We start from the raw sequence: 26239 nt of genomic DNA, 5'->3' as shown, positions 1-26239 counted from the left end.
ACTACCCAGGTACCCGACCCCCTATTACCCGATCCTACCTGGGGACCCGCTGTAGGTCTCAAGAGTTGGGAACAAAATGTCTGATTGGTAATTGTTTTATTGTTTTACCGCAGCCCTGGCTAAAACTATTAAGATACATGTATCAAACAATCAGATCATGCATTCACTGAACGTTACTGAATCTTTATCTTTACTCAAACATATATAAGTGAAATGAATGTGTGCATCTTCAGAAATGCGAACATTAGCGACATGTGATGTAACCGCAGAGCTATAGTGAGTTTTTGTCATTAAACATTATATCACGTGGCTAACCACGGGTCCGGGTAGTCCTGTGGGTACCCGGGTCCTACTCAGGACCCGCCCGATCAGAGTACCCGAGTTACCCGTCCCAGCCATAGGGTAAGGCTCATCATGACGAAGACCCGGGTTTGATTCCCACATGGGTATAATGTGTGAAGCCCATTTCTGGTGTACCCTGCTGTAATATTGCTGGAATATGGTTAAAAGCGACCTCAAATCAAACTCACTCACTCTAGGTATATGAGACGTGATGTATGCCAACAATACATGTCTCGCTTCGTGAAACATCGCTACAATTGCAATAAAGTCTAATCCCATCATACAATCATCTATTCTATCTTGTCATTAGCATATAGTTCTGCTTCAGTGACAAAGACAACTAGTGAAATTGTTATTATAAATGGTGACAAATTTCATCCAAATGGACATTCATTCGTACTTGATAACATGTAATGTGAAAACAAGAGTATGATTTGACTTCAATACATGAAACACAAGGTTGAAAAAACTTCCATACATTCAACACCTAAATATGATAATGACTAAAGTTATAATATTGTATAACATACAACCCTGTTTAGTGCAGACCGCAGATCTTGACACAGATCACTATCATCTTGCATATAATTTCAATGCAAGTTTTGTGTAGAAAATAAATTTTATTATTGCATTTAAATGTCAGTAATGAAAGTGCATAGTATGATTATTGCATATATTGTCAATACTGATCCTAGAGCCCGGCTGCTGTCACTTGCCAGTAACACACAAGTCAGCATCAGCTCTCTGTCCCCACTCAAGCCAGGAGCCCTGCAAATACACAAACATCTAGGTCAAAGGGGGACAACTCTTGTGTGACAAAGGTTTACTGCAGTCAGACGCCATGTGACCAGCTGGGTGATCGCCAGTGGGGCAACATTTAAGTTATTTAAAATACAGCTAATTTAAGCTCATGCATAAATTCTAAACATGATCAAATCACACAAAAATGCATGGGCAGTACGAAATATACAGGCTAGTTCGAATGCAGCATGGATGGTGAAGCAAGAAATTAATGCTTTTCCTGTATTAGATATGTACGCGATGTAATGTCCCTGCACCATTTTGTGTTGTATTTATTTTTGTTTATTTATATGTTTTAACTTTCAGACTGTATTTTAAATCTGAGCATGCAGTATTTTGTCACTTCGATGCTGTATTTTAAGTCACGAACACGTTACTGGACATTTGTTACAAGTTATGAGACTCGCCAGCTTTGATGGCTCAAACATTATATGTAACGAATGTCCAGTTACAAGTGCATGGTCCAGAAAATATTCTTCCTGGTCCCATTTGGTTAACCAGCTTAATGTGGGTATAAAAGAATATGCACAATAACTTAATTGTGGGTATAAAACAATATGCACAATAACTTAATTGTGGGTATAAAACAATATGCACAATAACTTATTTGTAGGTATAAAACAATATGCACAATAACTTAATTGTGGGTATAAAACAATATGCACAATAACTTAATTGTGGGTATAAAACAATATGCACAATAACTTATTTGTGGGTATAAAACAATATGCACAATAACTTAATTGTGGGTATAAAACAATATGCACAATAACTTATTTGTGGGTATAAAACAATATGCACAATAAATTAATTGTGGGTATAAAACAATATGCACAATAACTTATTTGTGGGTATAAAACAATATGCACAATAACTTAATTGTGGGTATAAAACAATATGCACAATAACTTATTTGTGGGTATAAAACAATATGCACAATAACTTAATTGTTACATTTTCCACCAAATGTTTCAAACATTAGTCCTGCGCCATGACTGTGGAATTTATATATACATATATATTTTTTTATGAAAAGCCTTGGCAAGTCTAGATCAAACTAAACCTAGTTTCTTAGTTTCCGAATATATATAGCAGAAGAGGAAAGGTTCTTTTGGAGAATTTTATTTGGTGTTAGTCTATTCAAACATGTATGGCCAGAGGTATTTAATTTTATTATTTTTAGTTTATATTGTTGAACAAAACATGGCAATTGTGAACATGAACTGTCTGCTGATGTGATTCAATATTGACAAGTGTAGTCCCTCGATGGCCATATGGTCAGAATGGCAGACACTGACATCAGCAACAGGTGCAGGCAGGTCAATTTCACCAGCCTGCCCATTGTTTTCATGTCTTGTCACAGTTCAATAACTTCCCATAAAGAAACAACACAACATGTTTAGTGATATTCTTCATCTGTAAATGGGGACAAATGATGCGAGGGCCATTGGTAGCGTGGCAGGTGGGGATGGCTGAACTAGAATGTGTTTTTACTCAAAAACATAGGTCTCCACACTCTTTTTTTGATACTTAACCGTATTCGACGTAATAAGCGCCCTGCTCTAAAAAGCGCCCACAGCCATATTTGCTAATATATTGGCTTGTGAACAATCCCAATTAGCACCCTTTTCGATTGATCAATGTACACAATACTTATTTATTCGCGTATAATACGCACTCGTGTGTTATATGCACACTTAATTATGGGCAATTAAATTCTCGAAAAATATATCTGTCGTATATAAACATTTCAGGCTGTCAGCTTAAACCACGGAATTTATCTTTTAACTCTGTTTTTTTTCGAGAAAATAAGCCCCCTGGGCGCTTATTACGTCAAATACGGTAGTTCAAGTTGTTACTGTAAATGTGTATGCAAGTCTGTAAAACAATACTAGCAACTTATTGGTCGAGAGAAATAATGGTTTCATGCAGAAATATTCATTAACTGCTGAGTTTTGCTGGGAAACAAACACTGCTTGTTAGAGACTTAGTCCAACATGTTTCCATGGAAACACAACAAATTAAAAACTTTAAAAAATATGAAAATGCAATATATTCATTAGTTTCCATGGAAACGAAACAAAATAAAATTTAGAAAATTTCAAAATAGCAAAAGGCACCAGTTAAGCTGATGAGCAATGCATATGGCAAGTTTTGTAGAACAAGGTTGAACAACCATTTACAACAACAGCCATACACCGATACAACAACCAACTGTGTTGCGGAATAAAATAGTTCCTCAAAGAGAGAAGTGACATGAGAGTATGTATGCTCAACTTGCTCTACAGGAACATCTGTTGTAGTTTGTTTACAACAAATGTATTCAAATAATATCATCGTTGGAGGAGAAAGGTCTGTTAAGAATGAATTCAGGAAGTCAGTCACAATGACAGAGCATTGTAATTTATATACATCATGTACAGGATGTCAAAATGTCCGACACGATAAAAGTGACGGGAGAGATTTCCAAAGTTTTTAATGAACCTGTGGCGGTTACATGTGTTATTCATCACAGATCAATTGGCCGATCATCGAAAGGTGATTATAAAGATGTGTCAAATAGACACTAAGGTAATTTCATAGATTGCTGTAGACTGTCACTGTCATTCTAGACACATCCAGTTGATACTACGATAGTTTGGATTTGCATTTCTTCGTTTTGTTCGCTAGGATGGGTCGTAGGGAGGATATTCGTAATCGATCATGCAGTCAAACTCTCTGACGTTTTGTCAATGTACTCTAAAACTCTGAGTTCAAGATTAAAGGGTCTAAATGATATATGATCAGAAACAACGCTTCTGTTTGTATTCGTGCTAGAAAATTCCAAGGGGTTCCACCAGGAATATGGGAGTAGTCCATCAGTGTTTACGTCATTTCAAGAATATAGTCTTGTGAAAAACGTATGAATATCAACTTGTGTCGTTCATACACCAATGAATGTCTATTTTGTGGTCATGTGACCAACCTCTTGTCCAATGAAAAAGCTGTATATCATGTAAACGTCACAAAAAAATTATTTAGCTTTTTCACAAAGGTTCCTTTGAGCCAGCTCATATTCAATGTATGATTAAGTATTATACAATGACCCTATCTACAGTCAAGTCCCGTTAATCCGACATCGTTGGTTGCATATGATTGTGTCGGATTAACGAGTATGTCGGATAAACGAAATTTAGTAGTATCAACGTTCGTGATCGAAAATCAAACAACTACACGATAGATAATGATTCAAACACGTTATAAAAAATATGAAATATATATTCATATTGTTATGTTAAATTATTGGCGGAATATGTTTTCTAATCATTCAACCTCTAAAGTTTAACACAAAACAACTGTTACGGACTGTTTGACAGATTCAAAATACTTTAAAAAGCATAGTCTGAAATGGAAGTCGCAACTTTGAAACTGGTACCCAAAGTTTAAGAAAGCTGCTTTCTAAGTGGCTAACGTCGACTTCCTATTGGTCATTTCATTGGTAGGTCATAGTTCGCGAAAGGTTGTTCTGACGTGACTTGTAATGGGATGTCCTGGTCTATAGCGAGAACTTGTATCTTATTTTGATAAGATTGAGGTAATCTAAGCATGTGAATTATCCTGTTTTCTTTATTTAAAGCATTAATTGTTTATTGTTAAGCATGTTTATCGCTGCAGCCGTTGTAATATGCAGCTACCAGTTGACTCGCCTCGCATCAAAACACTGGCTGTGTACTCGCGGGCAGATGACCACGGAGTACGCTGATCACTGTGTCGGATTAACGAGACTGATTAATGAGTGATTTCGGTATTTCGTTGCAAATTAGGTGTGTCGGAGTCGGAGTGCGAGAATGTCGGATTAACGGGACTAAATAGCGCTGAATCAATCGGTTCCCATCATTTGTGTCGGATAAAGCCGAGTGTCGGATTAACGAGTGTCGGATTAAGGAGACTTGACTGTACATTGGTTTAGTTTTGCCAAATACCATCTAAGGGCTAACATCTAATATAAAGTATTGAGCGTATCATTCCTTTTCCGATAATTCGTATAGCATGAGGGGGCGGAGTTGGCAAGTGGTCTAAAGCACCAGGGCCCATTTGTACAAAGTGATCTTAGCGCTAAGATGATCGTAACTCCCATGCTTTAACATAGGCTTACAATAATTGTAGCGCTAAGATCGCTTTGTGCAAGTGGACCCAGGCTAGGAAGCATAAATACTGTATCTATCAAGGACATGATGAAACAAGCTTAGGCTCTTTTAGCAATATTCCAGGCAAATTGCAGAAGTTGAAGCCAAAAATGGGCTTCACACCTTGTACCCATTGAACATGGTTCTCCGGGACATCAACAAATCCCCCATGAGGATTCCGGGATAGAAAAGGTCCCCAGCAACCAATGTTGGCCATAAAGGGCGGCCAAATGGATTGGGTCAGGCTCAGTGATTTGGTTGATTGCTTATCATCGTTCCCAAAGGCATCATTGCTCATAATATCGACCACTGGATTATCTGGTCCAGACTTGATTATTCGCAGGCATCCATAACATAGTTGGAATATTCAAACAAGCAAACAAACCAACAAAACCGTGCAAGTGCTTTATGCCATACCATGACCTCTTAGGAGCACGGGTGGCCCAGTCGTCTGAGGCACCGCAATTCGCAGCGGAGAGTTGCATCCCTTCTGCACACCAGAAACCTATGATTGTGAGTTCGAATCCCGGTTTGCCCTGATTATGTTTCTAGGTTTGTCAGCACCATACCCGTGCTCGTGGGTTTCACCGAAGTGGTCAACGCCCAAGACCTGCATCACTTCGGGCTTACCTCCTACATTAAGCTGACACGCCGTGATTTAACTCAATAACATTAAAATCTAAGTTCTCACTGCCGCTAAACAAAGATCTGAAATGACCAACAAGAAGTCGACAACAGCCAATTAGAAAGCAGCTTCCTCGAGCTTTACAGCACTCGTTTGAACCCGGCGACTTCCATTTCAGACTACGCTTGAAAAATATGTTGACACAATTCTCTATTAAAATTTTGAAAACTGAACAAACGAACATTCCGGAATGTCTAATATAAGGTTGAGATTGTATGGCAGTGCTCCGAACGTACTGCGCAACGCCTCCTCCGTTTAAATGTTTGTCCAAGGGAAGCGAGAGATAGACGATAATTTTGACGGAATCAGTTGTATGGGCCATAACTGGAATACCCCGTGTGAACGTTTTTGAGGTTGCATGATTAGAAAACACATTCCGACTGTCACTTTCATGATCTGGTAAGCGACGCTTTGATTAGTTGGATGAAAGGTCGTTCTGACGTGACCCGTAACAGGATGTCTTCAGATCTTTGTTTAGCGATAGCGAGAACTAAGGTCTGATTTTAATGAGATTGTGATATAACGGGGATACTGTTAAAAGCGGCATTAAACCCAACTCACTCACTCACTCACTCATGACCTCTATGAATGAATACAGGTGTTTTCTACTTACATAGTAGACGGGGACAACTTCCTTTCCCAGGATGTGAGCTGCTGTAGAAAGGCCACATGCTGTTAGTCCAGCCAGGCAAGATGCTACAAGAGGCTTGCCAAGGTCAATACCAGCCTGGTCAAATACTGCAAGGGAGATAACTCTCAAAGTTAACATACAGCTACGCACATGAAGACATTATCTGCTTGTCTGGACCATGCTTCTACAAGCTCTACCACAGCTTGTTAGTTGACACGTTAAATTATATCTATGTTAAGTCTAAGTTAGATATAAACAAGCATGTCATTACAACGTCCACGACACAACGGCTACTTCTGAAATCAGTGCGTCACCTTCAACATTACTGACGAAAGATGGTTTTGATCATCGTCAGTACTTCACGGGCTACACTACGGTCTTCCATCACCCGTGTTTACATACATGAGGGTTGCCTGGGATTTTGTATCAAGATTAGATGTTTTTCAGCTTCAGTTTCAAAACCAAACATTTTTTATGTTTAAAACAAGATATTTTTTTATTTAAAACTATGAGCCTGAATAAAAAAACACCTTGCAACAATGTAATTTTTGTGACCAGTAATCTATTTTTTTTCAAGCCTACAGATTATTTTTTCAAGAATGTTTTGGGACAATTTATTTTTTTCAATAATGTTGTGTCGTTAGTTGTTTTACGTCGCACTCAGCATTATTCCAGCTATTTGACGGCGGTCTATAAATAATCGAGTCTGAACCAGACAATCCTGTGATTGATATCATGAGCATCGATCCACGCAATTGAGATCAATGACATGCTTCAACCAAGTCAGCAAGGCCGACCACCCGATCCCGTTAGTCGCCTTTTACGACAAGCATAGTTGCCTTTTACAGCAAGCATGGGTTGCTGAAGACCTATACTACCCCAGATCTTCACGGGTCTGTTGTATGAGGATCAGGTGGTCAGGCCTGGTGACTGAGTCGACTGCTTGCCATCATACCTGTTGATTGCACTGCATATACTATCAATCACTGGTTTGTCAGGTCCAGACTTGATTCTTTACCACAACACACAGCTGGAATATTGCTGAGAGTGATGTTAAACAACAAACCCAATCTCATTGTTTAGCGGTAGCGAGAACTAAGATCTGATTTTAATGAGATTGACAACAAACCCCAACCACAATATGTTTTACATGTTGGATGAAACTTGGAATAAACATATAACTGATCATGCATGTCAACTTACATTTCTTGAGATCTTTCTCAGACTTGAATGTTCCATCGGGATTGAAGATATCTTCAAATGGAATACATCTTGATCCAGGAATGTGGCCAGATTGGATTTCTGGATGAAAGGCAGCAGTAGTCATGGTTACAGGAATGAAAACAAACGTCTTATTTTATTATATACATAAGAATGAAATACTGGAATTTATCAGTTACGATAGATCAAGTTATCAGTCACTAGTGACTGATATAAACAAGGTGCCGGAACTACTTTCTCCTGAATCAAAACATTACGTTTACGCCAGATGCCGACTCTCTCAACCGCAGGTGCACAGCTTCTCTTCAACTGCGTCACTTGTGAAAATATTAGACTCTCCCCACTTCACTCGATGAGATAAAAGTGGTATTTGTGAAAACACATTAAATATCCTCTGTATATCCTGAAGGCTGCATAACTACACTGGATTTTTAGAACCAAGCCTCTTGCCTAAGGAGACACCACAAGTAACATGTGTTTCAATTATTATTCAAAATATTTCATGCTCTTACTTTTAACAGAATTAGCATCTTTATGTTTATACTGAAAACTATGGTCATAAGGAACTCAAAGGGACCAATAACTTTAGTTCGTTATAACCGTAGTTCGTTATAAGCATATATACAGCCTATGCAGCAAATAGATGGGACAGTTTGTTATATCCGTCAGTCTGTTATATGCAAGTTCATTATAAATGTATTTTACTGTATATATTTTGACTCCCCAAAACTAACTGACATGTAAATTTATCAGTATACTGTGATTCAGAGGAAAGTGTGACCCTAGAATGCCATTAACTGTGGTATTTCAGGCCTACAAGGTATGAACATGTAGCGGCCATAAAATATCCGAGTCCCGCGATGAGATTCGAACCACAGACCTTCTGATCCGAGGTCGGACGCCTTGTCCACATGACCAAAGAGGTTAACCCCATCAGCAAGCTGACAAGGTAAGGATGTCATCTGTGGGATGACTCCACGCCCTGCTACATACTCCCCCGTCAACAGAAGGCACGTCCCGGGCCGCATAGTAGGGTACTGATGCTTATTTTGCTCAAATTTAATATGAACGTGCTCAGCCCCACGTTGGGCGCCAATGTAGCGGCCATAAAATTTCCGAGTACCGTGATGGGATTCGAACCACGGACCTTCTGATCTGAGGTCGGATGCCTTGTCCACATGACCAAAGAGGTTAACCCCATCAGCAAGCTGACAAGGTAAGGATGTCATCTGTGGGATGACTCCACGCCCTGCTACAAACACATTAACATGGCTACCTGGGGGCAGATCTGTCTCTCCCATGAAGCTCTCCACATCACGGGCATCGACTATTTGTTCACGCTTCGTCTCGACATTGTCAACCATCGTGTCGTAGTCCCTCAGCAAATTGGGATTCAGACGAGTTGTAAAATTCCCTCTCTGAAACAGACAGCCAAGTTGGGTTTTCACCTATGTCCACAATAAATTTTCAGTGTAAGCATTACAAAACACAAATTCATATACACATGTACCATGTGTGACATACCACCCATGTTAATGTGTGGAATAACCAGGCTTAGCCGCATGTACCTTCAGCATAACGACAAAGAAACAAGAAGACGGAATAATACTAATTATTTAAGGAAGAGAATACATGGATGTCAACTTCATTATTATGAGTGAGTGAGTGAGTTGGATTTAACACCGCTTTTAAGAGTATTCCAGTTATATCACGGCATGTCAGCTTAATGTGGGAGGAAAGCCCGATGTGATGCAGGTCTCAGACGTTTACCACTTTGGTGAAACCCACAAGCACGGTATGGTGCTGACAAACCTAGAAACATAATCGGGGCGAACCGGGATTCGAACCCACAATCATAGGTTTCTGGCGTGTCCAAGGTACGCAACTCTGCACAGCGAATCGCAGCGCCTTAGACAACAAGGCCACCCATGAGGAACACAACATTTCGGAGTATATGCTTACACCTTCATTAGGTGAATGTATACCATGAGGCAGAGGGCATATATATATATATTATAGGGCTGTTATGGTTCATTCATGTATTCGGTGAATCAAACCGTATCCCTTCATGAATTGAATTCATTATTCGTGGACACAAGAATCGAATATTTACAACAAAAATAAAATGAGTTATTTAAATAAAAATATCCTTAAGAACTGAGAGCATGTGTAGATTTCTTTAAAGACAGCACTCTTATATATTTGATTTGACAGAAATGTGGTCACTGGTCACTGTCGCATTTTAGCAGATAATAGTACCTGGATCAGTGCAGTATATGAATGTATAATATTATAATAATCATTATCGTTACCATCAACTGATGACCTGTTACTGTATTCATGATTCAATATTCATATTCGTAACCATATATTCGTGATACGAATCGTATTCGCCTCACAGTGTATTCATTGCAGCCCTAGTATATATATATTTGAACATTCGAATACCATCTGTTGATTATTAATTACACATATATATGTGTGTGTGAGTAATTAATCAACAACAGATGGTATTTGATTGTTCAAAATTGGCACACATTGTCATTGACCCCGGTTCAAGATGGCACACATGGAACAGTGGACTTTCAAGGTGAAGGTCTTCCGTTCTCATTATGTTGTATGGCCACCATTAGAGTCCAAAACTGACTGGCATCGTCGTCCCATGGAAGCAGTCAGATCCCGAATTATGGGATCCATGCAGAAAAGAACGATTACTTTTTTGTATTAATATTGTATGGATGTCAGCAACTCTGTCAGATATTTACAATTTTACTACTTTTGTGTTTATTTTCTTCTGGAGTACATATGATTCAAATGACGTCAACAATGCCGTCCAAATGACGGAAACAATACACTGTTGTCTCATGACATGATATGACCCTAGATTTTTATAAACTCCGATATGTTTGCCCTCGTAGGTAATAAATTGTGTTATGGATGTGATAAACCATATCAATAAACTTGGTATCACTATCCAATAAATACGCAAATGAGGTCATTCAACTGGAACTACTTTTTTCATGAATGTATATCTAAATCTGATGCCAGTTTATTCAATAACCTTGATATGACATTCCACAAAAGTTGATTTAGGTTCCCTGATGTGTAAACAATCATGGCCGCAAGTCATTTGGCACTGTGTTATAAATAGGATGGTTCAATCAGGCATTGGATTCCTACACTGATTCTAAAATTACTTGAGCAAACGAAAATGTGTCCTCAACTTCAAGATAAAGATATAATTACGCTTGTGTGTTATTTTAAAGTAAATATCATAAATTAGCAATAAACAGTATTGTGTTCACCATAACCTCGCACAAGGCAATATTTATTCCTAATATTTAATATTTGCTATTCAAAAGCATACTCGCCTAATGATCTTTATTTAAGGCATATGCATCGTGTGTATCGGAGTCGCTACGTCCCGAATTTGACTTTCAACCCCATTTAACCTTAACCCAATCTCATTAAACTCAGACCTTAGTTCTCGCTACTGCTAAACAAAGATCTGAGGACATCCCATTACGGGTCACATCAGACCGACTTTGCACGAACTTTGACCGACCAAAGGAATGACCAATCAGAAACCAGATTTCTCGTGCCTTTACGGCACAAATTTCAAATTGGCGACTACACTTCGAAACATATTTTGACAAATTCTCGATTACAAATTTAAAACCTAAACAAAAAAACATTCTGGAATGACTAACAGATGGTCTAGAATGTAATGATTCAGTCGTTAAACCCGTTCGTTCGGAATACCCCATGTTAAAGTTTTCGAGATTGCATGATTAGAAATCACATTCCGACAGTCACTTTCAGGATCTGGTAAGCGACGCACTGATTGGTGGGATGAAAGGTCGTTCTGACATGACCCCTAATGGATTGTTTTCAGATCTTTGTTTAGCGTTTGCGAGAACTAGGATCTGATTTTAATAAGATTGTGTAAAACCTCTACTGATGGAGGAAAGCTAGTTTTGCTTCTAAGATAGAAGGTTAGAGCATATGACATTACTGTGGAATCGGTAAAAGAAAATTCACTTTCAGATCTGGTATTGACTGACTGCTTTCTGACGTATCTGAGACTGAGAGAGAGAGTTGGTGTTCTTACGTGTGCATTCAGACTTTATTCATATTTCCCGAAACTGCCCCAGGCCAATTAGTGGTTTTTCCAAGGATATGTCCAAAAAGAAAGGGCAACCTGGGGGACTTCAGGGTTGCTTATTGAATTTTGGGGAAATTTGGAATTTGGAAGAATGTTGTACAATAGATGGGGGAACTAAAGGAGTTTGTGTGGGTTTTAGTGTCTTTTTTTTAGGGTTTTAGTGTGGTACAGATTGATTTTGTAGTTTATTAGATGCGGCCTAGAAGACCTGCTGAGCATCACAAGACAGATTATATAGTAGACAGATGATGCAACCAAGTCGACATATCAGACAATAAAAACATTCATCACATACCACTGCACTGAACGGTTTAGGCCATACCCAAAAAGTTTGCGTTGGAACCTGATGTTGGAGTGTGCTAATATCAGCATTTTCACGTGGACATTTGAATTCTTTCTACAAATGTTATGAATATTTTCTCTCTTCGGAATTGCTTAATGATACTGATATTCACAATGAAAGCGCAATCCATTTTTTCACCTTACTTTCACATTAAGTAAAAAAAGAAGCAGAATCGAAATCTGAATGTCAAGCTCTAATGTGAACCCCACTGTGCCAAAATATCAACATTTTCATCCTTTCAGCCTCTGACAGACTGGATCAGACAATTCAGTGATTGATATTGTGAGCAACTATCCATGCCGCCAGGGTACAAATGATTATGCTTAAATAAATTCCACAATTGAAGGTTTGGTTTATTTTTCATTTTACCGCCATGAACAAATATGAAACCCATTATGGCACAAACTTGGGCTTCAAACCTACAAACAGGATTCTGGTACACCTAAGGGAAGCAACTCTGTAAAGCAAAATGTCTGAGCACCTTGCTCCCCACTAGTTAGAGTGAGTGAATATGGTTATACGCCTTTTTTAGCAATATTCCAGCAACATCACGGTTGGAGACACCAGAAATGGGCTTCACACATTGTACCCATGTCGGAAATCGAACCTGGGTCTTTGGCTTAACGAGCGAACGCATTAACCACCAGGCTACCCGACCGCCCCCCACTCTTTTGAGGTAGTTGAGAGGTATGTAGATTGTGAGTATGTCACAACAGCATCTACTTACTTTGACTTCGGGTTCTTCGTCTGTAACTTCATACCCATTCTCCAGCCACTTGTTCAGACCTCCGTCAAGCACCGATATCCTGTTGTGACCGTACAACTGAAAAATAATGTCACTCCAGTCACCATGGTTACAAACAATTTAAATATTTTCCTTTGTAATTCAGAACTACTTTTTATCATGTACAGGTAGTTTCCCCTTAAACATAAAACATCTTGTATCACATGTATAACAGACAGACATTTCGCTCAACTTGATGATTTGAGGTGGGGTTAAGGTCAATCTACCGCTAAACAAAGATCTGAGGACATCCCATAACGGGTCACGTCAGAACGGCCTTTCGCGAACTTTGACCGACCAATGAAATGACTGACAAGAAATCGACATTAGCCAATCAGAAGGCAGCTTTCTCAAGCTTTACAACACAAGTTTCAAACTGGCGACTATGCTTCGAAACATATTTTGACGTATTCTTGATTAAAAAATTTAAAACTGATAAAAAGAACATTCTGGAATGGCTTATAGATGGCCTAGATTGTATGGATGTAATAAAAAAACGTAACTGTCGTTCGGAATACCCTCTGTTAAATATTTCGAGGTTGCATGATTAGAAAACACATTCCGTCCGTCACTTATATGATCTGGTAAGCAACGCTCTGATTGGTTGGATGAAAGGTCGTTCTGACGTGACCCAAAATGGAATGTCCTCAGATCTTTGTTTAGCGCTAACGGTTAAGGTGCAATGGGGTTGAAAGTCATATTCGGGACGTAGCGACTCCAATACACACGATGCATATGCCTTAAATAAAGATCATTAGGCGAGTATGCTTTTGAATAGCAAATATTAAATATTAGGAATAACTATTGCCTTGTGCGAGGTTAAGGTGGACACAATACTGTTTATTGCTAATTTATGATATTTACTTTAAAATAACACACAAGCGTAATTATATCTTTATCTTGAAGTTGAGGACACATTTTCGTTTGCTAAAGTCATTTTAGAATCAGTGTAGGAATCCAATGCCTGAGTGAACCGTCCTATTTATAACACAGTGCCAAATGACTTGCGGCCATGATTGTTTACACATCAGGGAACCTAAATCAACTTTTGTGGAATGTCATATCAAGGTTATTGAATAAACTGGCATCAGATCTAGATATACATTTATCAAAAGTAGTTCCTGTAGGATGACCTTATTTGCATATTTATTGGATAGGTATATCATGTTTATTGATATGGTTTATCACATCCATAACACATTTTATAACCTACGAGGGCAAACATATCGGAGTTCGTAAATATCTTGGGTCATATCATGTCATGAGACAACAGTGTATTGTTTCCGTCATCTGAACGGCATTGTTGACGTCATTTGAATCTTATTGTGACGTGAGGTCGGAATGACATTGTACTAGAAACGTCACAGCTGAAGATTGTTCATCCGACAAATTGTGGTTCCTCTGCTGTTGAGACTTGCTATCCTTATAGGAAAACACTAAAAATCGTCTCTGTATGTAGACATCTTCAGTAATAAATAGAACCTTATATGAGTGTTCATATTATATTTACAACACTCATTGCTAAATTCATGAGAATAGTGCTGATATAATCAGGGAGGATCTGGGATTCGAAACCACATTCAGCGGAGTCTGGAATGCCTAAGGGACATAACTCTGCAAAGGTGAATTTCGACCCATTAGATAACTTGGCCACCCATGCCCTCTGAATGTCAGTTATTTATATTGCCATTTTCAAGATCGCTGATGCGTAGCATGTGAAGAGCTAATCAGTTCTCATCCTGGTACATGGTCAGTCAGCCATAACCCATTCCCCATCACGCACATTGTCCTGATGTAAATACACACAATAGTGTTTCACATCCTGGAATATACCCAGCGGTCAAACAAGGGATCTAAAAAACATATACCGTATTCAACGTAATAAGCGCCCAGGATGCTCTCAAAATTAGAAATAGGGGGCTCTTATTAGAATATTACTCTGGTGAAAAAACAGAGTTGAAAGATAAATTTCATGGTTTATGCTGACAGTCTGAAATGTTTATATACGACAGATATATTTTTCCAGAATTTAATTGCCCATAATTAACTGTGCATATTACACACGAGTGCGTATTATACACGAATAAATAAGTCTTGTGTACATTGATCAATCGGAAGGGGTGCTAATTGGGATTGTTCACTAGCCAATATATTAGCAAATATCGCTGTGTGCGCTTGTTAGGGCGGGGTGCTTGTTATGTTGAATACGGTAGGTCTGTTGTGGGCAACTTGACATCTACAAGCAAACCAGTCATCCATGCTAGTAAAGAGGCTGCCTCCCCTGAATCCTGAACACCATGAAAGTTTTCACTCCCACTGCTCACCCCTGAATCCTGAATACTACATAGCATTAATATCAAAAGAATTGAGAAAAAGGTGCCATTTAAAGTTAAATTACTGAAAAATATATATATATAAGGATATATATAAAATATAAGGAACATGTTTACATACACCATTTATGAACACACAACTCCACTTAGAAAGAGGTCAAATTCAACAAATGTTATATTTGGGATAACATTTTCTGAGTAAAGTACAGATTCTCATACTTTTTGGGGTTGAGTCCTGTCCGGGATTCGACCCACACTGCCAGAGTGAGGCACCTAATCACCAGCACACAAAGTCAGCGATCTAACCCACTCAGCCACCAAGGCTTCCACAAAAATGAAAGTCCGACAACTAGTACATCTAGATCACATACTTTTATGTTTAAATGTTGAATCAGTATATCAAATACGAATATATTTCCATCCTGCCCGTCACACCGCTGAGTCTTGTACACCTATGAATGGAATCCTGAATCTTGTGTACCAATTGTTGGCAGTCTCAGTAAACAGGTTGATAAATTGTTGCTTGATCAAAAGAAATCACTTGTGACCCAACCAAAACACACTGGTAAACTTGAGACAATCAAACTAGCAATGGTTAAGAAAGTTATAGTTATTTAAGAATTGAACATCAGTTTGCATGGGTTCATTGAAGTGTGAACGACTGAAGCGATGGTTAAACTGTGTGAACCTCAGAGCTTGTGAGCTTGGTTTCATGAAGCAGCTAAACGACATCAATCACCAGAACCAAAGCATTTATTTATCTATAAGTCAGATGAAATGTTACAAGACCGGGGAAAAATACTAAATTAATTATATTGCTGATAAATGCAGGTGTTAGAAAGAAAATAGAAAAACGAGTTGATCGTAAACACCAATTGAGAATACGGGGAAACCCTGGAAAGTAGTTCCGGCAAAAGTTCACACGATCAATTTCACGAAAAATTGTTCACATCGTGTGAACTTTTTTTGGCCGTTCACAGGTGTGTGAACTCAGATCACGTGACTACCCATTCAGCCAATCAGCACGAAAGAAACAGTGTGAACGTCAAAGTATGAAATTATTATCTATTATATAACCATGATATTGTCTTGAACAACCCGTCCAACATTTCACTATAGTCCTGTTACAGATGTTACAGTGTGTTAAAGTATGAGTGGTTCTGGACAGAGCTACAGCATGGGGACTTGTATCAATACAACACGATCCACCTGCATATTAGAATGACATTTCATTGAAATAAACTGCAAAATAATATTTCTATCACTCTGCACTTACCGTATTCGACGTAATAAGCGCCCCACTCTAATAAGCGCCCAAGGCGATATTTGCTAATACATTGGCTAGTGAACAATACCAATTAGCACCCCTTTCGATTGATCAATGTACACTTATTTATTTGTGTATAATACACACTCGTGTTTTAAATGCACCCTTAATTATGGGCAATTATATTCTGGAAAATGTATCTGTCGTATATGATACGCACAGACTTTTCTTTTGTATCATTTCAGGCTGTCAGAATAAACCACAAACTTTATGATCTTTCGACTCTGTTTTTTTTCTCACCAAAATTATATTCCAATAGGAGCCCCCTATTTCTAATTTTGAGAGCGTCCTGTGCGCTTATTACATTAAATACGGTAATCATGTTAATCTATCTCTCAAACAACATATAATATACCTATAATATTTGTTTATTAAATTAAAAAAAAGACAGTCACGCAGTAGCCTTATCATGCCAATGTGCTTTTGGTATATAAGTAGTCAGAATCCCTTGCACCCAAATACTACAATGCCCTGTTGTCTTCTATGTACACATAGCAGTGGGAAAATATGATTCAATTAATAGTAGTTTTTAAGGGCTTCAAAAAAGTTAGGCTATACTATTTTCAATTTTTGACCAGAGCCAAATCATACGATATAAATATATATAAATATATATACGAATACAATAAAATACAATTTATTTATATCTTCACAACCACCTCCTATTTGATGGAATAGTAAAAAGAATACAACAAAATCAAGCAAAATTAAAGAATGTGTTAACTTTGATCGAATGAATTGTATGTAGTGCAATCATGACAAAAGCCTTCTTGCATGTAAATAGATATACAGGTTACTGTAGGGACGGTGGGGTAGCCTAGTGGTTAAAGTGTTCACTTGTCATGCCGAAGACCCGGGCTTGAATCCTCACAAGGACATAATGTGTGAAGCCAATTTCGGGTGTTCTCTGCTATGATATTGCTGAAATATTGCTAAAATCCTCGTAAAAGCATACTCACTCGCCCGCTCAATGCAAAACTATTAATCATCCTGTATTCGAAACAGGTCTATGAGCATGGCAAACCAACAAATTCCTGACAAATAAAAAAAATATTGAGCTACATAAACTTCTTGATTTTGATAAAACAAAACTACCTGTAATTGGTTACCAAAAATCTGTTCACCAAATATTGAGACGTGTGGTCATCATAAAGAGCCCTGATCATACTGATGGCTGTCACAGTATGCATGAAGGGAAGTTAGCTATCACTTCCACAGTTTGGATGTTTCCTGCTCTAAAAAGTCATTTTGATGGAAGTTCTACGATCTGAGTCAGAGGACTATACACTGAGTGCCAGGGGTGTCACGAAATGTGTATCTTACAATACGATACATAACGCGATGCAAGGGTCTTTATATGGTTAAAAGGTCGGAGCACCTTAGAATACAGCACCACAACTTCCCTTGATCACCATCTCTGTCGTTGGTCACATATTACTAAGACAAGCAATTCTGTGAGAATCCATCTGACTCGAACTTGTGACCTTCAAATTGTTCGTCCAACAGCTAAAGGCCTCCTCCGTGGTCTTGTGGAAGAGGCCCTGCCCGGAGAGCGGAAGGTCCTATCCCCGGCCGCGTCATACCAAAAGACGTTAAAAGATGGAATATGTTTTTACCAAGTCTGGCGCTCGGCATAAAGGGGGCTAAAACAAGGACTGGTCGGCTCGGAGTCAGTATTCTGTGTCTGAGTGGGGTATTCATGTTAAACTGCGGCATGGTATCTCAGTGAGCTAACACTATAAATCGGCATCAGTCCGGACTAGTACAAGCAGCCACGCAAACACGTGCATGCACGTCACTATGTAAGTGCAATAATCTTGGACGCGACGTTAAACCTAATTTCACCTCACCTCACCTCCAACAGCTAACCGACTGAGCTATGTCCACTATGTCAAACACAGTGCAATTTTATCTAGTCATGACTAATTTGTTACAGAAATCAACGGAAAAGGTCAAATAGGTCACAGACACTTTGAGGATTATGGGTAGGCATGATGTCCTTGTGACTTAAGTCTATGGGCACTTACAAGCCATCCCGATGCCATTTGGCACTTTTATCCCATTCCGTAATCTACAAGATACCTAGTGGTGAGGAATGAGCGAGTGAATGTGTCTTGGGTGGAAGTTCAAGGACAGTTTCAAGTTGCCTAATATTTGACACTAAACTATACTCAACATTTAAGGGTCACCCATATAGCTAAGGACGATACAATTGAAGGTCTCCTATTCAAATTTGAAACTGACAGTTAGCAGCCCCAGTTGTTAAAGACCTAATTATTGTTAATGTTTGTGGCCATATTAATGAAAAACAAAATTTGACCCATGTTACTAATGCAGGGGCACGGTACGAAGCAGGCTGCGTTCTGCTGGGCCCCGTTCTCGCTGTCCAGCAGTTCGTCCACAACTGACACCACGTCACAGACAAGCTCGCCTGCAATGGTGCCGACATCATCTGCGTTGGAATCAATGAGTCAATGCTGTTAAATGATGAAAGCAGAATCAACCTGTCCTTCCATGACGAGTTTACCGATGGCAACGTGAACGTTTTCATGATGCTACAGTGGTGGTCGCATTATCCATTTTGGAGTAGTTCCATAATGGTCTGGGGTGGCATAACAGCTACTGCAGGTACCCATTGACTACCTCTTATAGTTGGTAATAAAGTGTGTCATCAATGACAATACACTCAATTTTAGTCAATATGTCCTCATTATTTATATAAATTAGTTTTCAGTCCAATGACATTGGGGACCCTTCAAGAGTTGCATTTTATATATTTTATCTTGCTCTCTTGATGTTTTTGTGTGAAAAATTGTATAAATGAATGTAGAAATTTTAAAGCAATAGCTGACAAGTACATTTATTTACACATGTCGACACTTCGTCTCCCATCTTGTAAATGCACGAAAAGGGGGTATTACCCCCTTAGACCCGCAGCACAGCTTTTACCCATCGCTAGCCTAGAAACCTCTTTGATATGTTGCTAAAGATAGATAGCAAGCGAGCAAGTTTGGTTTAACGTCGCTTTTAACAGCATTCCAGTTATATCAGGGCGTGTCAGCTTAATGTGGGAGGAAACCCCAAAGTGATGCAGGTCTCAGACGTTGACCACTTCGGTGAAACCCACGAGCACGGGTATGGTGCTGACAAACCTAGAAACATAATCGGGGCGAACCGGGATTCAAACCCACAATCATAGGTTTCTGGCATGCCCAAGGGATGCAACACTGCACAGTGAATTGTGGCGCCTTAGACGACTGGGCCACCTGTGATAGATAGTGTTAGTACCGGCAACGCTGTGGATGTGTGCATCATGAATATTCATAATATACGTAACATGCATTCCTGTGCATAATAATGGCAATTACTGTTTCGAAAAAATAACATATGTCAATAAGCTTCCATTTATGACCTATGAATTTGGTTGAAACCGAAAAATAAAATATATTGAAAATAGAAGTGCTTTCATAATTTAGCGTTTGCTTCAAAATGCGCTGCTGCAGGCTATATTAAGTTAACAAATATTGAAGATAAAATATTCAATTGAACATAAAATGCGCCGCAATGTCACAGGACATTGTGTCAATGATGTGCTTTGCATCAAAATGTCACAAGTTACGTCATAGGGTATTGAGATATGTTGGTAAACGTTCTTGGTGCTGAATTCTAAAAGTAGGCCTAAAAATATATTGTTATGTACAACAATACTTTACTTGTGCCATATTTGCATGAAATTCTCCATGTTCCATTGGGCATGGTTGACGAGGGGTCATTATTTATTTAGTGTGTGTATCTGACAAAACTATATAATTTGGGTTTGTTCTAACAGTATCATGCAATCAGATTTCGGATCATGTTCCATGATGGGTGGTAAGAGATAGCCAAAGTAGCTATCAGACCGGGTTATCATAAAACTTGATAAAAATTACTTTTTAAAAATCGATGCAAAATTAAAGCATAAATTAATTCATGCGTAGGTGCAGCATGTTTGGAAAAGTCATCAATGTATACTACTCAAAATAAGTAAAGGATCACCCAATTAATTTCATGTGACGATAATTAATCTGTCCTGGTAGTATACACAGGTGAATAATAAAGTGAATTGTACTGTGTCACTCGGGGGCACGGGTGGCCCAGTTGACTAAGGCGCAGCGATTTGCTGTGCAGAGTTGCGTCCCTTGGGCATGCCAGAAACCTATGATTGTGGGTTTGAATCCTGGTTCGCCCGGATTATGTTTCTAGGTTTGTCAGCACCATACCCGTGCTCGTGGGTTTCACCGAAGTGGTCAACGTCTGAGACCTGCATCACTTCGGGCTTTCCTCCCACATTAAGCTGACACGCCGTGATATAACTGGAATACTGTTAAAAGCGGAATTAAAACCAACTCACTCACTACTGTGTCACTCACCCTGAACAGCCACCAGGTACGCACAGAAGGCCTTGTGTTGAACCTGTCATATGCTATGATGTGAGTGTCACTTGAGATACCGAGGCCCTGTACGTAGTCAGCGAAACACTTGGGGTCAGGGAGATTGCGAGGTATCAGAGGTGTGGGCTGCACGCATTGGTTCAAGTCAAAATGCTTGGATCCAGGAATATGACTTCTGCAACAAGATTGGTATCAAAATATTAACCATTATAAATACTGTAATTGTCAAAATAGTTTACCTCTTCAATGCCTGGCACACTAGATACATGACACCCTGATCTAGCTGGAATATTGGTGATTGCGAGCTAAAACTACAAACAGAAATGATATTGTGATGTGATACATAGACTTGTTTGTATGTTGTTTAACGCTGCTCACAGCAATATTCCAGCTATATGACAGCGGTCTGTAAATAATAGTCTGGACCAGACAATCCAGTGATTGACATCATGTGCATTGATTTACGCACTTGGGTTATATGCAGACCTTTATAGTGATATTGTATGTAGGTATGCTATAAAGTTTAGCAGAAATATAATGTTATTAATGAGGACTGTGGATGAAAATAGGGCGCGGTGTGGATGGTGTGGACGGGACAGTATGCGTGGGAGGCATAGTTGCAGACGGTATAGATATGGGATCTGGAAACATCAGGCAGGGAGATTTGGACTGACGCCATAGAAGCAGCAGCCAAGAACCCAGGGTTAAGTGACGTAGGGCATGTGAATGTACGGAAGTGACGTGATTTCCGGTTGCTGATGATCAAGGAAGTAAATGAGGGATTACATGTGTGAGGTGAATTTTGTCTGTTAAAAGTAGGCTTACTTACAGAGGGAATAAATGGTGGGATGTAACATAAATGCTGCCTATAAACCCATCTAGCGAATTACTGCTAAATGTTAATAAGATGACATGCATCAACCAAGTCAGTGAGTCTGACCACCCGATCCCGTCAGTCCCCTCTTACAATAACCACAGTTGCCTCTAATGGCAAGTTTGGGTTCCTGAAGACCTATTTTCTCGAGGCTCTTCATAGATAAAAAGACCAATGAGGAAACAGGCTGAATAACCCAGATTATATAATATCTCAGAGTCAAGATTGTTCAATTTGTCAACGTCTTACTAAAGACAATGATAAAAAAATAAGTACTTATATTTTGAAATATATCAGTAAAACACATACTTCTCCCAGTTGTGCTGAACAGTTGGATGTTACAGACAGCCATTAGGGAGGAGTGTTAAAGATTAATACCACCAAAGATACAGGGGCTGTTTTTACCTTAGAGTTAACGAGGACACAGGTTAACAGGTAATCAGGACAAAATAACAATTATGTTGTGTCAGGCAACAGTCAGCAATATTCCAGCTAGATCACACTGGCCTGTACATAAACAAGCCTTAGGCAGTTAACCAGTGGTTGATATCATGAGCAGCATTCCCTAGCAAGCTTGAATCAGGTTACTGAACAGCATTTTACTCACCTGATATATCACGTCTAGCACACTGAGGCAATAAGGGATGACTCTAATTAGAATTCACCCAATGGAACTGTGTCAATTCCCATCCCACAATGCACAAGAATAACATCTAGACACTGGGATACAAACTGGCACTAGCCTGCTAGCCGGGTCAGGTTTAAAAATACATACTACGCAAAAGAAGTTAAAGAAAACACAATCTTTTCATATGATTATAATTAGTCTTTCATGTCATTACAGACAGACCATTCAGACAGACAGAAACATTTATTCGGTACTTCAGGCCACCGGCCCATAATACAATGGAAATATACTATAAATATATTTGCATGCTGAGTAGATTTAATAATGATTTACCGTCCAACACTGTGTTTCCGTTCGAATGTTCATGACTTAGAGAGAAATTTACCTAAGCTTTTTATAATTTGCTCTTTTTCAGCTGACATGTCTTATAAAATTCTCAATAGAGGGAGGGGTAACGAGACGCTTGGGAAAAGAGTTTCTTCTTGCTCTAGAATACTGGTCACAAATCATAAGAACATGGAATTCATCTTCAACATGGTTATGACCCTTCGAAAAACAGATTACAGATTAACTATAGACACATGAAAATATTGTGTGTGCGTAGTATATATGTTGTCACTATTCAGGTTGGTAAATGTTTCGGACTAAAACAGGTACTCCTCCACGATTATCCAGGGTATAACATCTCTATTCAAAAATGATAAATACTCGGAACTTGAGCTCATGAACTCATGAACAAGAAACATTTTGTGATAAGACAGATGGACTTTGTGATGGCTAGGGTGCAACGAATACACTATAAGACAAATACGATTCGTATCACGAATATAAGGTAAAGAATACGAATATTAATTCACGAATACAATAACAAGTCAGCAGTTGATGTATTATTTGTTATATTCAGTGAAACAATAACAACATAAATTATTTGACATGGTTTGTTAATCATTATATATTATACATTTATAGACTGCACTTATACAGGTACTAGTATGTGCTCAAATGCCACAATGACCAGTGACCACAATACTGTCAAATTAAATATTATGAGCGTGTTGTCTTTTGAAGACATCTATGCGTATAATATGTTCTCGTGTATATTTTTAGGTACAGGGTATGTAAATGCACATGATTTCATATTCATAAATATTCAATTCTATTTGCCACGAATAACGAATTCAATTCATGAATGGATACGGTTCGATTCACTGAATATGTGAGTGAATCATCACAGCCCTAGTGATGGCACTTCTGGAGCAAAGGCGAGGTGAGGTGAAATTGGGTTTAACGTCGCGTCCAAGATTATTGCACTTATATAGCGATGTTTGCGGGTGTGTGTGTGCGTGTGTCTGCTTGTACTAGACCGAACTGATGCCGATTTATAGTGCTAGCCCACTGAGATACCATGCCGCAGTTTAACATGAATACCCCACTCCGAGCCGACCAATCCTTGCTTTAATCCCTTAACGCTGAGCGCCAGACAGGGTAACAACAAGTACCATCTTTTAACGTCTTTTGGTATGACGCGGACGGGGATCGAACCCCGGACCACGGAGGCGGTCTCTGGAGCAAAGCTTCAACTGTGGCCCAGGGTACTTGTGACAACAGAATTGAGAAATAGTTCTAGTTTATCAATGTTTCTTAGTACCCAAGATAATCAAGGATTCTTGAGTCTAGCTTCTCCCACAAGAGCTATAATTAAAACTTATAAAAGTGACATTACACTTCAAGTAACAAATGCAAACAGGAATGCTTACTTTTGATAGAATTCTGTGTAGCTATCGATACCTGGTTTTGGCAACCAGGATGTGTCAAGAATTCGCAGGACCCCATTGGTGCTGTGCTGGATGGAAGCTAACTGCTCACGGAGCCAATTGGTAGAAACTAAAGTTCCAAGTCTTATAACTTTCATAGTTCCAATATCTGAAAACAAAACAAAACAAGCCCTATATACATGAAAAATATATCTGTCGTACATAAACATTTCAGGCTGTCAGCACAAACCATGGAAATTATCTTTCAACTCTGTTTTTTTTAACCAAAATAACATTCTAATAAGAGCCACCTATTTCTAATTTTAAGAGTTCCCTGGTCGCTTATTATAAGTCAAATACGGTAGGTGATTTTGTTATTATTCTCAAAAAATAAGTAACAAATGAGATAAACAGCTGGTTTGGTTGCAAAATGATGGCCCTATTGCTGCAAGACAGATACTTTGCCAATGAATTTACTTATTTTTTACCACTATTATTATAAACTATATTCCTGTGGATGGATGCTGTGGGTCTGACTATACTGAACATTAAGGGATTATGTCTAGGTTTTGTGATACAATGTACACTGGCCCATATTTACTGTTATTAGCTCAATTGCATAAATAATGAATTAAAATGATAAGATACAACATTTACTTCCTATGAAGCTACGTTAAATCAAGAGAAAAATGCCCTGGTAATATTAACACCAGAATCATGAACATGCCATTAGACAACGTAGAATACAAATACAAAATGTCTACATTATGGTCAGTATATATATATGTTCATGTATGTTTCATCAACTCAATATGTTAGAATATAGCATGAAAATGTTACATATATTAGGTCAGGGTTTTACCATGACTTACAAAAGTTGGGTTCAGAGGACCCCCAATAATTACTTTTAGGGTCCCTGCAGGCAATATGAGCTAGGGTCCTGTGAAGTAATGAAATGGTGTAGTGTACTGTACGTTTTGATAATTACTTTAGAGCCTGGAATGAATCAATGATCATAGGGACAGTGGTCATGATTGATGGGGAAATAACAGACACCATGACTGTTCCTGATGCGCTGTAAGTACAATGAATGTCACTGACTTTCCCTTGAGATGTAGAATAATTGTTTTCTGTGTCCATTCTCTACACTTATGCATACTGGACAGACATTTGTGCATCTTGTAAAGCCCTGATATATCTAAAGTTGCTTGTAAATTATGCGCTAGAGACATTGTCAATTATAGAAATTTGTCTCATTTTCTTGATAACATCAATAACAATAACATAGAACAAAATAAAAACTTTATCTTACTAATCTGATTATCATCATTGAGGTCATTAACTTTTCTAAGTGTGTGATCGCTACATATATCTAGTGGCTTAGGATAAATGACGATATAACTGTACAAAATCTCAACCGGTACATACATGTATTCAGAGCACTCTACATGTATTCAGAGCACTCTGAGCTGACCTACTGACCACTGACCTACTGACCACTGTCTGACCAAACTTGACTGCTTGAGCCTTTTGCAGTGGACACAGACCTCCCCTCACCAACAGCTTACCAGCAACAGCGAGCAGATGTGATTATTACCGTTGTGTTTGCTTTCATGGATAACTGTGACAGCGACTGCAAAGCACCTAAAACTAAAAATACTCACATAATACTGCTCCTGGCAACGACAAAAAGTGTCTCCGGCAGCGTGCAGCTCGTGCCAACTGCTTCGCGAACGTGATCACAACGCCGTGCGA

General features: G+C 38.8%; 1 protein-coding gene across 1 annotated transcript; it reads right to left on the bottom strand.

Annotated features, from left to right (window-relative positions):
- Positions 1-289: 289 nt before the first annotated feature.
- LOC139443503 (thiosulfate sulfurtransferase-like) lies at positions 290-26227 on the bottom strand. Its single transcript, XM_071224489.1, has 8 exons — positions 26149-26227; positions 24488-24653; positions 21208-21403; positions 13082-13177; positions 9123-9264; positions 7829-7927; positions 6608-6732; positions 290-1110 (listed from the first exon to the last, which is right to left on the bottom strand). Exons 2-8 carry the CDS (start codon positions 24640-24642, stop codon positions 1051-1053), a joined length of 873 nt encoding a protein of 290 aa, XP_071080590.1. The 5' UTR covers positions 24643-24653; positions 26149-26227; the 3' UTR covers positions 290-1050.
- Between the last annotated feature and the right edge of the window lie 12 nt (positions 26228-26239).

The sequence above is a fragment of the Haliotis cracherodii genome, unplaced genomic scaffold (assembly GCF_022045235.1).
Source record: "Haliotis cracherodii isolate W230 unplaced genomic scaffold, xgHalCrac1.p SCAF_5, whole genome shotgun sequence".
Taxonomy (NCBI): domain Eukaryota; kingdom Metazoa; phylum Mollusca; class Gastropoda; order Lepetellida; family Haliotidae; genus Haliotis; species Haliotis cracherodii.
Note: the sequence above shows the minus strand (reverse complement) of the source record. Positions and strands in the feature narration are given on the sequence as shown.

Coding starts and splice junctions, on each gene's coding strand:
- LOC139443503 (XM_071224489.1), bottom strand. CDS start 24,642: ATGAAAGTTATAAGACTTGGAACTTTAGTTTCTACCAATTGGCTCCGT. Junction 13,178..21,207: donor GTACCTGGTGGCTGTTCAGG/GTGAGTGACACA, acceptor ATTATTTTTCAG/TTGTACGGTCACAACAGGAT. Junction 6,733..7,828: donor TGAGAAAGATCTCAAGAAAT/GTAAGTTGACAT, acceptor TCTCCCTTGCAG/TATTTGACCAGGCTGGTATT.